Source organism: Bombina bombina, chromosome 2 (genome assembly GCF_027579735.1).
Source record: "Bombina bombina isolate aBomBom1 chromosome 2, aBomBom1.pri, whole genome shotgun sequence".
Taxonomy (NCBI): domain Eukaryota; kingdom Metazoa; phylum Chordata; class Amphibia; order Anura; family Bombinatoridae; genus Bombina; species Bombina bombina.
This window is the reverse complement of record NC_069500.1, coordinates 1,069,114,060-1,069,129,642: the sequence shown is the minus strand read 5'-3', so window position 1 is coordinate 1,069,129,642 and position 15,583 is coordinate 1,069,114,060. Positions and strand designations below refer to the sequence as shown.

The following is a 15,583-nucleotide window of genomic DNA, read 5'->3' as shown; positions in this document are numbered from 1 at the left end:
GGTCCATTTGGGAAAAGCAGTAAATGTACTGAATGACAGATCTATCACTGACAGTGAAATCTCACTGTCCAGAATGATAGGCACACAGGAGTACATTGAGCATCATGCTCACCATGCTGTGGTAACGTGTTGGGAAACTAGCCCTGAGGGGAAAATGTCCCTAGTTGATTCCCAAACGAAGTCCACTGGAAAAGGATACCAATACCTGGATGGGACAAAAAGGGCCAGTGCCCCTGAAGCCCCAGGGCCAGGGTTGGACTTGCTTTCCTTGGAGGACCTGGAGTAATATTTCCAGGGCCCATACGAAACAGGCCAAGCTCCCAGTATCAGTATGGTCTATTTTAAGCAGGGGCCAAGCTCCCAGTATCAGTATGGTCTATTTTAAGCAGGCTTTGATTTATACTGAAGTGGAGGCAACTTAGATTTATTAGGGGGGGGGAGACTATAGAGGTAAAACAAGCAGGGGTGGCATTGAAAGTAGGAAGTCTCCCTAAGCAGTGATGTTTTGTTTTAATTGTACCCATCCCAGAGTATTTAATTAGCATAGATGTATTAACCTCTTAAGGACATATGACGGAATTTTTCCGTCATAAAACAATTGAGCAAACTGAAAGCTGCGTCCTTAAAGGGTTAAAAGGGAAGTTACAATGTAGTGATTGTACTCAAGGATATGGAGCAATGATTGGCTGCATGTGCCTGCGGGCAAGTGCTATTTACGGAATTAATTTGAAGTATGTTTCCTTCCTAGATTCTTGTTGACAGGGCTGTTATGGTAACCGGTGCTCTGTTGGGACTCCTTTTGGTCGTATGCGTAAGCCAAGCACTGATGAGCCAGAGGATGAAAGTGAGGTGTCCGGTGCCAGCTATCACACCTTCCATGAGGGAAGCATGACCGTTCCGTATTGCACAACATGGGCATCCTGCTCCATCCCATTTACCTTTGATGACAACGTAACCTGTTTGACCAAAAATGAATATGGAAGTTGGATGCTCCTTACCAAGCGGGAAAGGGTGGTATTTGAACTATCAGAAGAAGAGACAATTACCTGTGACATCCCTTCCTCCACTGTACATTGTGTAACTAAAGATTTTTGTTCTGCTGCAGTGACCAGGGAAGACTGTAAGGAGTCTAAGGAGGATGAGAGCTGGACAATTGTTTTACAGGATGAGAACTTAATATTTGAATTGCAAGAAGGGGTTGGGTTGATTTGTGAAAATCCCAGTATGCCTTCCACTTCCCCAAAACTAACAGTGGGGATTCAGGAACACATTTTAGGTTGTAAAACATCCATTGATACACAGGTTCGTGCTGTAATGTTAAACATATCATACACTGATGGGGAACCAGAGGGACTGACATATGTGTGTAAATATACAGGAAAAGAGTCATCTGAACCTCTTTTAATGTATATCAGGAGACCTGTAATGGATGGGAAATTATTAAACGACCGACACAAGGGAAAGAGGGACCATGCACAGCGCCGTCTAGGCTCCCTGCATGCCTCCTCATGGGAACTTGATAATACCTTTGTAAAAACTGCCAAAGATGTGTTTAATGTGACAAATTTTCAGGGACCATGTTGGGTATGTGGGTTTGTGCCTCACGGCCAGACTAGGGGTTACCCTTATTTAGGTGTCCCTTTAATCATGAGTATGCTTGCCGATATGATTGGGAATAAGACTGTGTGGAATTTTACAGGTCTTAACACACCAGGTAGGGATGACTTGCTGGATAAGTTGCATCTAGCTAATAATGTGACTACAGGTGCTATTATGTTTCAGAATCTAGATGGGGATATATATAGTACTAATAACCTAACCCAGCTACCTGACATGATAATGTTAATGTATAACATAGGACGGCTAGTTAAAAATAGGACAGGGGTATTCAACATTAAACTGAAATTCTATGACTTCTCATATTTGACTTATGCCCATGAGAAATGGAAGACTAAGTTTGGTGAGCCCAGAGACCTTATTAAAGACTGGTACCAGCTTAATAGGGAAACACTAGCAGGTAACACACGGACTAAGGATGGGAGGAAGCGATTGAATAGGATATGTCCTCCTTTTGTTAAACTGCCAGTGGGATATTATTGGTTGTGTGGGAGGTGGGCAGTAAAGGTAATACCTTGCACCCATTATGGCCCATGCTTTTTAGGATATATATTCCCTGCTTTTAACATAACCACCGCGCTTCCACCGCCTATATTGCATAGAACACGAAGATACCTTGACCTGGACAAAATACACAATGGAGTTAAAATTAGTGAAGGTATGCGCCTGCTTGCAACATTTGTCCCTCATTATGGGGCTGCTACAGCCCTCACTGGATTAAATACGCTAGCTGATTTAGTGGATGAAGCTTTTAATGTAACTAGAGATGCAATAGAGCTCTTAGCATTAGAACAGGAACAAATTAGGATGGTGGCATTGCAGAATAGAATGGCTCTAGACTATCTCCTAGCTGCAGAAGGAGGAGTTTGCCAAAGAATCCACCAGCAATGCTGTGTGTACATAGAAGACAATACAGGTAAAATCAAACATGACCTACACAGACTAGAAGAAGTACAAAAGCACATACGTGAGGTACATGACGATTCATTTAGCAAATGGCTTAAAGACTTTGACTGGACTTTTGGACTGGGGGGATGGCTTGGAAGCTTAAGCAAAACTATAGTTAAATGGCTATTAATAAGTCTGGCTTGCTTGTGTGCGATATTCATTATAGTAAAAATGTTTGGATGTTTCTGTAATACATTAGGTAGGATGTGTTTTAAACCAAAGGACACTATTACTTGAGTGGATAAGTTTTAATTATTAAGGTATGTGCTTAGAAACAAGCAAGGTGTCACATGACCAAGGGGTGGAATGTAAGGAAAGTGGTTACAGTAATTGCTCATGTGACACTTGCTAAAACTTGTGTGACTTTGCCTTTAAGAGAGTGTGAGCATAAGACACTTGCTTAAACTTGTGTGACTTTGCCTTTAAGAGAGTGTGAGCATAAGACACTTGCACTAACTGGTGTGACTTTGCCTTTAAGAGAGTGTGCCTTTAACAGAGTAAAAGACATTAATTAACTTCAAGTAGATGACATTGGATTTTGCTAAGTCATGCTACAAGTGGTAAACAACCGATGGATGCTGATGATAAGAAGTCAAAACCCAGACAGAACAAGGGTGTAACCTTGGCAGGGGTCACTTACTGACATTAAGGAACATCTTGATAACACATGGGTATAGGGGCTAATGCCATGGTAATATTGTTAAAAGATTAATTATTATTAAGTGCAATAGGCTAAGTAATATTAATTGCAATAGGCTAAGTAATAAAGCCATTATTGATGTTTAGCTATTAATTATATCTATGGAAAGATTGTTAAAACTATTATTGATGTATTTGACAAAAGTAACTGCATAAGACCACATAATTAATGTTAGGCAGAAAAACATGTTTGTTTGAAACTAAAGATGACGGCATTGCAGTTTAGGAATACGTCAGAGATAGTACCTGGGCATGCCCTGATAAGCTTGGTTGAGGCTAAGACAGACTGGCCAGATGTCTTGGGCCACGGCCAACCTCAGAGGGTGCGGTCTCAGGATCGGTGGAGTTGCGCCAAAACTGTTACACAAGTGAACAGTATAAAGAGGGGTACATCTAGGCAATCTGATCATGTCATGTCTGATGTCTGAGTCTGATCATGTCTGAGAGTCTGAGAGTCTGAGAGTCTGAGTGTCTGAGCGTCTGTGTATTTTTTGGTGTGTGTATTGAGTGTACTTTTGGGGCCTGTGGATGGACGCATCCTCAGTGTTGTTTCCCGCTGATCGCCTGTTTTTCTCCTGGTCCAAAGATTGCCCAGATGTCCCCTCCCATTGCGCCCCAGAAGCGGCAGGATAGGATGATGCAAACAGAGATCACGGTGATGTATTAATTTCTTGGTATAAAACTAGCTAGACTTGTTTTAGTGGTAATACAATATAAGATTGTTATCAGTTTTTGCGCAGGCAACTGAATGTAACTAAAAACTGTATAGATAATTGTATCTAGAATTGTTTATATAAGCATTGCAATTGCATAGAGTGTTATAAGTATGAAAAGTGGTTTGTGGTATTTTGTTTCCATGATTATGTTGCAGAATAAACCTTCATTGTTATTATAAGATTGTGAAAACCTGTGTAATGTGTCAGTCATTTCCTTGCTGAAAAGTGATATATGATAACATCATATCCTGAAAAAAGAATCACATAACAACTAACAACTAAGTTACAAAAAATAACAAACACTAAGTTACACAAAAAAATAAACACTAAGTTACAAAAAATAAAAAAGAAATTATCAAAGCTTTAAACTAATTACACCTAATCTAAGGGTCCTATGAAAATAAAAAAGCCCCCCCAAAATAAAAAACCCCTAGCCTACAATTAACTACAAATAGCCCTTAAAAGGGCCTTTTGCGGGGCATTGCCCCAAAGTAATCAGCTCTTTTACCTGTAAACAAAAATACAAACAACCCCTATCCCATGCAGCTATCAGAGCTCATTAGGCAGGAGGCCAGGGCTGAGTTTAGGGATGAGCTTGTAGAGGAGATTAGGCAGGAGTTTAGGCAGGGGGGGGGGAGAGGAATGGGACAGGAAAGGGGAGAGGAAGGGGTGGGTGGACCCAGCCACATTGTGGAAGATGAACCAGTGTATGGGCCCAGTGGTCTTCAGCGTAGACAGGGAGCTTCACAGTCCGGAAAACAGAGGCTCACATCGCATGGGAAGCCGAGGCAGAGGGAGGAGAGATATACTATGGATGTGAAGGAGGCCCTCATAGAGGCTTATATGCAGAGGACTAGGAGGCTGTAGGCACCAAGGACCACCCCTTCAGATAAGAGGAAGTTGTGGAACAAGATCAGGGATGCCATTAATGCAGTGGGGGTCTATAACAGGGATGTGAAGTCGATTCAGCACAGTTACCAGGACTGCAGAGCTGAACTGAAAAGAAAGCTCACAAGGGAAAGGGAATACCTAGCAGGGACCGGTGCCAGTCCGAAAATAATTTTTGAGTATTCCCGCTGGGAGGAAATGCTGTGTCCCAACATCCCCGAGGTGGCCAAAGTCGGTATCGGAGGAGTTGATACTGAGAACCTGCCCCTCTCATCTGCCGGTAAGCTCATTTACTAAGCTCTTTACATCCACCTCATAACCCATTCACAAGCAAAAATTATTTAAATTATTTAAGGATATGACTAACGCAATTACGCTTTTTTATGCATTATTACGTAAACGCATTCACAATTACCTTGCGAAAGTTGCATTTCGAGAAAAGCCATCCCATTAGTATCTAGTCTACAGATTAGGTGTGCATTTAAACAGATTTAAGACAAACGCAAAAAGACATTCAGATTGACCATATAGATATCAGAAAGACGGGTTTGAAAATGTGGAAATCGTATTGATTGATTTTGCTTACAATAGAATTACGAAGGCAGCCTCATTAATACACTTTCAAATAGAACATTTACATCTTTATTTTGAAATATGCTAATATCTCGATTTCTTTCTTTTTACAATATTCAGAGTCTGAGGCCGGGGAGGAGGAAGCACAGCACCCACAGGCTCCTCCTTCACCCAGGCATGAGAGTGGTGCAGATGACTCGCCACCTCCTGGAAGATATCCCTGCACTATCCCCCCTTGAAGCACCCCCTGAAGAAGTCCCCGCTGCAGAAGAGATCCCTGCAGCAGCCTCTCGTGCAGCAGCAGCCCCTCGTGCAACAGCAGCCCGCCGTGTAGCAGCTCCTCAGGAGAATATCCCCCCAGAGATACCAGAGGTGCAGATCTTAAATTATTTCCTCGAAGAGATGCGTGCCTCCCGGAGGGAACAGGCAGAATACAGAGTGTACCTGACCGGAGTACTGAATGATATTAGCGAAAGACAAAGAGATATTTTGAATTCTCTCAATAATATGTTGCAGGTCCTCCAGGAGGTGCCAAACGCACCTTCTGCTCCTGCACCATCTGCTCCTGGACCATCTGCTCCTGCACCATCTGCTCCTGCACCATCTGATCCTGCACCATCTGCTTCTGGGCCTCCTCCATCTTCTCCTCTGCCTCAATCTCCTCCTCAGCCTGGTGATCCCTTAACCACTCACAGTACTCCTCCTCCCCCTCTTCCCCAAACATCTCCTATGAGAACTTGTTGGAGGGGGCAGTTGCCCCCTCCAGAGCCTCAGTCTCGTGGGAAGAGGGGAAGGAAGACGAAGTAATTTTTATTTATTTAATGTGTAAAGGATAGGTATGTGATGATGTGGTCTTCTCTGCACACTCTGTATTTAATAGGCTTCTACGGGACCGAGTTCATGGAGGCAGATTGTTTGCAGAGTGTGTTTTACAAGTGTGTGGAGTCCACATCATCACATACCTATCCTTGTTGATTACATTGGTTGGTTTTTGCGATGTGATGTCCAAACTGTTTCCCTAATCTCAAACAAAATGACCATTACAATTATACATGATTGCATATCACTGTTTTGATGCCAACAACACAGCTTTTGCTTGACTTGACTGTCCCTTTAAACAAGAACATATGCTAACATATACTAATCTTTAGGGCTTGTTGGTATATCTACACATACTTATTAAAACAAGAAAATATTTGAATTTGATACTAAGCCTGTATGCCATATTTCTCTCGACGTGGTAAATAAAGTGTATTTTTTTAAAGATACATTATAGTGTTTGAATTTTTTAAGAAAGACATTTCATTTAGAAGGTGTATGAAAGCAGAATATTCGCTTAAATGATTTTGAGAGAGTCTAACATTTTAAACAACATTCACACTTACATTCTTTGACTCGTTATATTGTTATCCTTTGCAGAAAGGTTTATCTAGGACTGCTCTGCTGATTGGTGGCTGCATATACCTACCGATCGTCATTGACTCACCTATGTGTTTGCTTAAAATATAGTAGTGTATTGATGCTCAGTCAACACATTATACCAAGAGACTGAAGCACATTTGAGAATAGAAGATAATTGCAAACCGGGTTAAAAATGTATGTGAAAAAAAAAAAAAAAAATGTGGGTTTCATGTCCTTTTAAGAGTTACATTAGAAATATATGCTCACAGTACTATTTGTGGAGATTAACAATGTGGAAGCCATACATGACACAATACTGAGCATTTTCTTTATGAAAAATATCAGGACATAACATCTAGAATAAGTAGACATCTCATATATTTATCATATGATAAAAGTCAATGCATATTGATTATTTTATTTAAATACAAAAGCGCATCTTTAGGAATTATATATGTAGAAAATTCAATACACTACATTAATTATTTAGTAAAGTGAAAATATTGTTGACAAACATATTAAACAAGATGAGAAACAAAAGCAAACACTGCTCAGGCGACCAAGGTGCTGTTAATACCAAAAGTGTTTATTCATCCAGACAGGACATAGTCAACAAAAAAGAACACCTGACATGTTTCGCGCAGGCGTACCTGCGCTTCATCAGAGGTCAAAAATTGAAAATTCAATACAACACATTAATTATTTAGTAAAGTGAAAATATTGTTGACAAACATATTAAACAAGATGGAGTATATTCATGGATTTGCACTTGCCTCAAAATTTATTCCGCATGAAAAACATATTGCCTTCATTCGTTTCTTCAACGAGATATTGCCTTCATTCGTTTCTTCAACGAGATAGCCATCAAAAGATATTTTTGTGTTCTTTATCAGCTATGGTTCAACAATGTACATGATTGACACAATCCATAATCCAAGAAAGTCATGGTTTTAAACTTCTGTTCTCATTCGCAAACGTGGGTTACGTGGAAAATAAAATATTGCGGGAGAATGTAATCCAATCAGACAGATTTAACACCTTGGCATGTGATGTCTTAAGCAACATGGCGCATCCAAGATCACTTAAAACTTAAACCAATCGAAGGACGGATTTAACACCTTTGCATGTGATGTCTTAAGCAATATGGTGCATCCAAAATCACGTAAAAACGTAATCAAATCAAAGGACTGATTTTACTGCTTTGCATGTGACGTCTTAAGCAACATGGCACATTCGAGATCGTGTAAAAAAGTAATCCAATCAAAGGATGGATTTTACAGCTTTGCATGGGACGTCTTAAGCAACATGGTGCATTCGAGACTGCGTAAAAATGTAATCCAATGAAAGAACGGATTTTACAGCTTTGCATGTGACGTTTTAAGCAAAATGGTGCATCCGAAATTTCGTAAAAATGTAATCCAATCAAAGAACGGATTTTACAGCTTTGCATGTGACATCTTAAGCAACATGGCGCATTCTAGATCGAGTAAAAATGCAATCCAATCAAAGGACGGATTTTACAGTTTTGCATGTCAATAAGAAACATATTCATATTTTAAAAACTAGTATGTGCTATATTGTTATCTATGAAGCGTGTTTGTTTCATGTAATGCACAGCTTCACGTAATGTAACGCTAGATAACAGAAATAGGTGATATATGAAATATAATCCATTGTTGGTAATAACTATATATTTCATTATAATAGGAAGATTATGAACTACTTATGAAGCAGCAGGGTTAAATGGACATGAAACCCACATTTTATGTTTCACGATTATGTAAGAGATTGCAATTTTAACTACCTTTAACACTTAATTTAATTATTTAAATTTGCTTCTTTCTCTCGTTATCGTTTGATAAAATGTGTTTTGAGGTAATCTCAAGAGTAGCAAATAACCTATGTTCTAACTGCTGATTGGTGGCTGCATATATATACCGATTGTCATTGGCTCACCTATGTGTTCAGTTAGAAACCAGTAGTGCACTGATGCTCCTTTAAAAAATGATACCAAGAGACACTAGAGACAGCTTTATCGCACAATGTGAACCATTTATAATGTATCATGAAAGTAGAAATAGAAGAGGAACCTAGTTCGTATTATTCATAAACTCCTGTGCTGGTAGGAGTTACGGTGGAGGGCCGGGACCCGAGAGACCTGAGAGACCTGTGTAAAAACTTTAGTCTTTCTATATGTATTGAAAATAAGGTTTGCAATGTATAGGGGTGTTTTAACAGATACTTCAAGTTTAACTTGATACTAGGAATTCATATATTTGATTTGATTAATTCTGACAACTTGTGATTTAGTTCATACTGGTAATTTATATGCTGTAATTTGACTAACTGGAAAACTTTAATAAAAACTTTTTTCCACTAAAAAATGATACCAAGAGACTGAAGCAAATTTAATAATAGAAGTAAATTTTAAATTGGTTTAAAATAGAATGTTATACCTAAATGATAAAATAAATTATTAGGTTTCATGTCCCTTTAAATGAGAAAGAATGCTACTAGATACATTATGAAAATGTGTATTGGTTATACATTATATGTTACCTATAGCTCTGGTGACCATCTTTCCGTTTTAAAAAGGGACACATGAGAAATACATATGTCAGGGATGTTTTCAGAGCTGTTGAAAGATTTTTTTGGATTAAGAACAATGACATTTATTTATCATATGTGTCACTTATTAAAGCGGAAATATGGTCAGTCTACCTATAGCAATATATCATTGGATGATTAAATATAATCAATAAAAATAGAAAGATATTAATCATCTAAAATATGTGCATTACACACAGTGATTTCTTTTGTTATACTACTACAATAAGATGTAAGTGAAATTGAAATAGATATGCTGTCAACATTCAACTAATAGTCTGTTTTAAACATATTATATGTGTATGTTGATGTCAAAAGAAAATAAATACATTAGAAATGCATATCCATAAATTAAGAAGTGTTTTCAGCATCACTTAAAGGGGCATGAAATACAAACAATTAAGTTCAGGATTCACAGAGAGGATACTATTTCCATCAACTTCATAATTTACATTGATTATCTCATTACTTTAATAATCTTGGTATCATTTGTTAAAGGTGCATCAATTCACTAATGGTTTCTAAATGAACACATGGATGAGCCAATAATAAACAATATATATATGCAACCAACAATCAACATCTCGAAACTAGGTTCTCTGCTACTCATGATCTTGCAAAGATAAACCTTTCAGCAAAGTATATCAAGCAAATTAAATAATAGATGTAAATATGAAAGTTTATATGAATTGTATTATTTATCTAAATCATGAAAGAACATTTTTTGGTTTCATGTCCCTTTAAGGATTAACACCATAAAATATATTTTATAATAAATGACATGAATAAAGAAATAAGAAAAATAACATATTAATGACATTCTTTATATTATGATAAATATGATATAGGAATGTCATAAAACATAATGAAATAAGATAACTTTAAAACAAGTCATATTGAGAAATCAGCCCCATTGGAGCCAACTGACAAGGTGACATAGTGCATCACAGTCCTTGGAAGGAGTTGACAAGGCAAAACAAAGGCCAACACAGCCCCATTGGAGCCATCTGACAAGGTGACATAGTGCATCACAGTCCTTGGAGGGAGTTGACAAGGCAAAACAAAGGCCAACACAGTCCCATTGGAGCCATCTGACAAGGTGACATAGTGCATCACAGTCCTTGGAGGGAGTTGACAAAGGCAAACAAAGGTCAACACAGCCCCATTGGAGCCATCTGACAAGATGACATAGTGCATCACAGTCCTTGGAGGGAGTTGACAAGGCAAAACAAAGGCCAACACAGCCCCATTGGAGCCATCTTACAAGGTGACATTGTGCATCACAGTCCTTGGAGGGAGTTGACAAGGGCAAACAAAGGCCATCACAGCCCCATTGGAGCCATCTGACAAGGTGACATAGTGCATCACAGTCCTTGGAGGGAGTTGGCAAGGCAAAACAAAGGCCAACACAGCCCCATTGGAGCCATCTGACAAGGTGACATAGTGCATCACAGTCTTTGGAGGGAGTTGACAAGGCAAAACAAAGGCCAACACAGCCCCATTGGAGCCATCTGACAAGGTGACATAGTGCATCACAGTCCTTGGAGGGAGTTGACAAGGGCAAACAAAGGCCAACATAGCCCCATTGGAGCCATCTGACAAGGTGACATAGTGCATCACAGTCATTGGAGGGAGTTGACAAGGGAAAACAAAGGCCAAAACAGCCCCATTGGAGCCATCTGACAAGGTGACATAGTGCATCACAGTCCTTGGAAGGAGTTGACAAGGCAAAACAAAGGCCAACAGAGCCCCATTGGAGCCATCTGACAAGGTGACATAGTGCATCACAGTCCTTGGAGGGAGTTGACAAGGCAAAACAAAGGCCAACACAGCCCCATTGGAGCCATCTGACAAGGTGACATAGTGCATCACAGTCCTTGGAGGGAGTTGACAAGGGCAAACAAAGGTCAACACAGCCCCATTGGAGCCATCTGACAAGATGACATAGTGCATCACAGTCCTTGGAAGGAGTTGACAAGGCAAAACAAAGGCCAACACAGCCCCATTGGAGCCATCTTACAAGGTGACATTGTGCATCACAGTCCTTGGAGGGAGTTGAAAAGGGCAAACAAAGGCCAACACAGCCCCATTGGAGCCATCTGACAAGGTGACATAGTGCATCACAGTCCTTGTAGGGAGTTGACAAGGGCAAACAAAGGCCATCACTGCCCCATTGGAGCCATCTGACAAGGTGACATAGTGCATCACAGTCCTTGGAGGGAGTTGGCAAGGCAAAACAAAGGCCAACACAGCCCCATTGGAGCCATCTGACAAGGTGACATAGTGCATCACAGTCCTTGGAGGGAGTTGACAAGGCAAAACAAAGGCCAACACAGCCCCATTGGAGCCATCTGACAAGGTGACATAGTGCATCACAGTCCTTGGAGGGAGTTGACAAGGGCAAACAAAGGCCAACATAGCCCCATTGGAGCCATCTGACAAGGTGACATAGTGCATCACAGTCATTGGAGGGAGTTGACAAGGGAAAACAAAGGTCAACACAGCCCCATTGGAGCCATCTGACAAGGTGACATAGTGCATCACAGTCCTTGGAGGGAGTTGACAAGGGCAAACAAAGGCCAACACAACCCTATTGGAGCCATCTGACGAGGTGTCATAGTGCATCACAGTCCTTGGAGGGAGTTGACAAGGTCAAACAAAGGCCAACACAACCCTATTGGAGCCATCTGACGAGGTGTCATAGTGCATCACAGTCCTTGGAGGGAGTTGACAAGGTCAAACAAAGGCCAACACAACCCTATTGGAGCCATCTGACAAGGTGTCATAGTGCATCACAGTCTTTGGAGGCCAACATAGCCCTTAGTATAAATCTGACAAGGTGAAATAGTGCAACAGGCACAACAAGAACTTAAAAATGGGCCAAATGGCAACAAATAAAAATAACAATATAAAAACAGAACAACATGTTGATGGAGGAGTTATTTGTGCTCCCTCGGGCCATCCCCGGATCCTCCACTTATGGGGCATCAGCATTACCTTCATCGTCCTGCGCATCTCCAGCTGCGGCTTCATGCAATGCCTCTAAACGCATTATTCGTTCTAGAGTCAAGTGATGAAGCCGCAGCTGGATACGCATGGTCTCATGCATCCTTCCCAGCAACTCATTGGAACTTAGTCACAAACTAAACAACAACAAAAAAATTAATAATAATTAATAATAATTACAGAACATAATAAAAAGAGAGCAAAGAGACATTAGGAGAACACTGTGTATAATCCGGCTAAATGCCCAGCAAGGAAACCACAATTTGAAGGTAAGTGGAGCTTGTATTTAATTCAATAAAAGTTACAATACAGTGCATTAAAAACACAAAAAGGCTAACAGAAAAAAAGACCATTCAGTTAATGCCGCACTTGTTCACTGCATAAAAGACACTACCACCTGTCAGCCTATTTAAGGGGAAATCTTAAAGGAAAAACACCTGTTTGAAATATCTAATTGCAGAATTAACACTTAAAGAGGCTGCAGAGACATAGATACATTATCAGTATGCAATACAGCAATTAGCAACACCATCAATTATACAGAAAAAAAATATATTACAAGGCATCACAATACTAAATAGGATATATTATTTGTTATGAAAATAAACTAAGTATCAAAAACAAATGTTTGGAGCTACACTAAGACTATTATAGCTAGTTAAATATAATATTACTAGAAAAAATGTATGTATGAAAAACATCATAGAATTAGATAAAATATTGGATTAGTTTTAAATATGGACTAAATGTCACAACTAGAGATTTGAACTACTCTACAACTGATAAAGCTAGTTAAATAGATCATACAAATAGATTTACATCAGTGTCAACATTGAGACCGAAGGGAGATCTGGTATTCATATGGAATATCCATTTAGCCTCCCTTTTACTTAGGTAATATTCCCTATCCCCCCTTTTTTAGAGAAAGGTACATGGTCAATTGCTTGAAAAAAGGCCAAAGAAGGATCTCCCTGATGCTCAAATTTAAAGTGAGAGGCTCCAGAGGTAAAAACCTCTGGGTCCTCTATATCCCTAATGTGCTCTAAAGCACGATCTCTCAATTGCCTTTTGTTTTTACCCAAATACTGTATCCGGCAACTTTTGCATGTCATTAGGTATACTACATTTGTGGAGTTACAGTTTAAATTATATCTAATTGTATACTGCCTCCCTGTGTTTTGAGAGGAGAAAGTATCTCCTTCTGTGACATGATTACAAGTTTTACAACGTGTGCCTCTGCATTTAAGATTTCCCCTTAAATAGGCTGACAGGCGGTAGCGTCTTTTATGCAGTGAACAAGTGCGGCAGCCCCGCATGAAACGTGTATGCCTTTTCCTGCCTTTCTGACTATTTGGTATTAACTGAATGGTCTTTTTTCTGTTAGCCTTTTTGTGTTTTTAATGCACTGTATTGTAACTTTTATTGAATTAAATACGAGCTCCACTTACCTTCAAATTGTGGTTTCCTTGCTGGGCTGTTAGCCGATTATACACAGTGTTCTCCTGCAGCTTCTGACGTTTGTGGACTGAGACGTCCTTTCTGGCGCCTGCAAGCACCCATAGGAATGTTTGCATAGTACACGCGCCGAAGACACGCTGGATTCATGCAGAACAAATTGATACCTTGAGATATTTATATCTCTGTCTCTTTAAATGTGTATATGAGAGTGCTGAATTCCCTATCTTTTTATAAGGACTACTTTTCCTTATTTTCTCCCTATTTATAATAGTTTGCAATAAAAACAACCTTAGTGGCAATCATTTTAAAGCACTAAAATCCCTTCAAGATAATGATAACATAGTCATTAAAGCATCAGATAATGGCGGCAATGTTGTTGTCATGGATAGAGAATATTATCTATACGAGGCCAAACGTCAACTAAGGGATTGTGAAGTATATTCCAAATTAGACTTTAACCCTACAGCTAATTTTAGATTAAAATTAGAGAAAATTTTACATCAGGGTCAACAGATGGGAATTGTAGCAGAACGTAAAATGAAGCATTATTTAATACGACATCCTAATGTGTAAATTTTTTATTTTTTACCTAAGTTACACAGAAATGCTACCCATCCTCCTGGCAGGCCCATCATTTCGGGAGTGGGCTCTCTTTTGGAGCCCACTTCAGAATTGATTGATGCCTTCTTACAACCCCTAGTGGGACAGCTTACTAGATACATTAGGGACTCCACACAAGTACTTTGTGCATTGCAGACTATTAGATGGAAATCAACATACAGATTTGTTACGGTAGACGTTGCCTCATTGTACAGATTTGTTACGGTAGACGTTGCCCACACCAGACAGGTCTCAGAACAATATCAAATATCCTGGATAGAATGTCAGGTTACACATAGGATCTCAAACATTTCATAATTTGTGCTATGGAGTTTTTATTAACCCATAATTATTTTTTGTTTGAGGGGTCTTACTATCTGCAGAGACGTGAAACAGCTATGGGGGCGAAATTCACCCCTCCTATGCCAATCTCTATATGGGATGGTGGGAGCTGCTCCACGTCTATGCAGATAGTAACCCCTTCAAAGATCACATTGTATATTTTGACCGCTATATTGACGACCTGTTACTGGTGTGGGATAGAGATGAGCAATCGGCATTGTCGTTTTTTTAATATTTAAACTGTAATGAATACAATTTGGGTTTCGTTGGTTGCCAGGATCCTTATAATATTGTATTTTTGGATATTGAATTATCAGTTGAGAATGATTTAATTGTCACTGATCTACATAGGAAACCCACAAGTGGGAACACTATACTAAATTACAGATCTTGTCACCCAAAGCATGTGCTCAAGGCCATCCCAAAGGGCCAATTCATTAGGACAAAACGTATCTGTTCCAATGAGTCTCTTTATCATAAACAAAGTCAGGATCTTCACAATAGACTTCACAGTAGAGGCTATAGTGATAAACTTTTATCAAACAGCAGACATATTGTTGACAGTATTCCACGAGACTCATTACTTGTAATATATCTTTTTTCTGTATTATTGATGGTGTTGTTAATTGCTGTATTGCATACTGATAATGTGTCTCTGTCTCAGCAGCCTATTTAAGGGTTAATTCTGCAATTAGTTATTTAAAACGGGTGTTTTTCCTTTAAGATTC

General features: G+C 39.4%; 1 protein-coding gene across 1 annotated transcript in view; it reads left to right on the top strand.

The window, feature by feature from the left end:
• The window catches only part of RNF150 (ring finger protein 150), a 793,014-nt gene extending 788,844 nt beyond the window's left edge, over nt 1-4,170 (top strand). Inside the window, exon 2 of the mRNA XM_053703696.1 lies at nt 749-4,170. Coding sequence (XP_053559671.1) covers nt 808-2,802 — 1,995 coding nt within the window. The 5' untranslated portion in view covers nt 749-807 and the 3' untranslated portion in view covers nt 2,803-4,170. The remainder of the gene's footprint in view (nt 1-748) is intronic.
• Nucleotides 4,171-15,583: the final 11,413 nt, after the last annotated feature.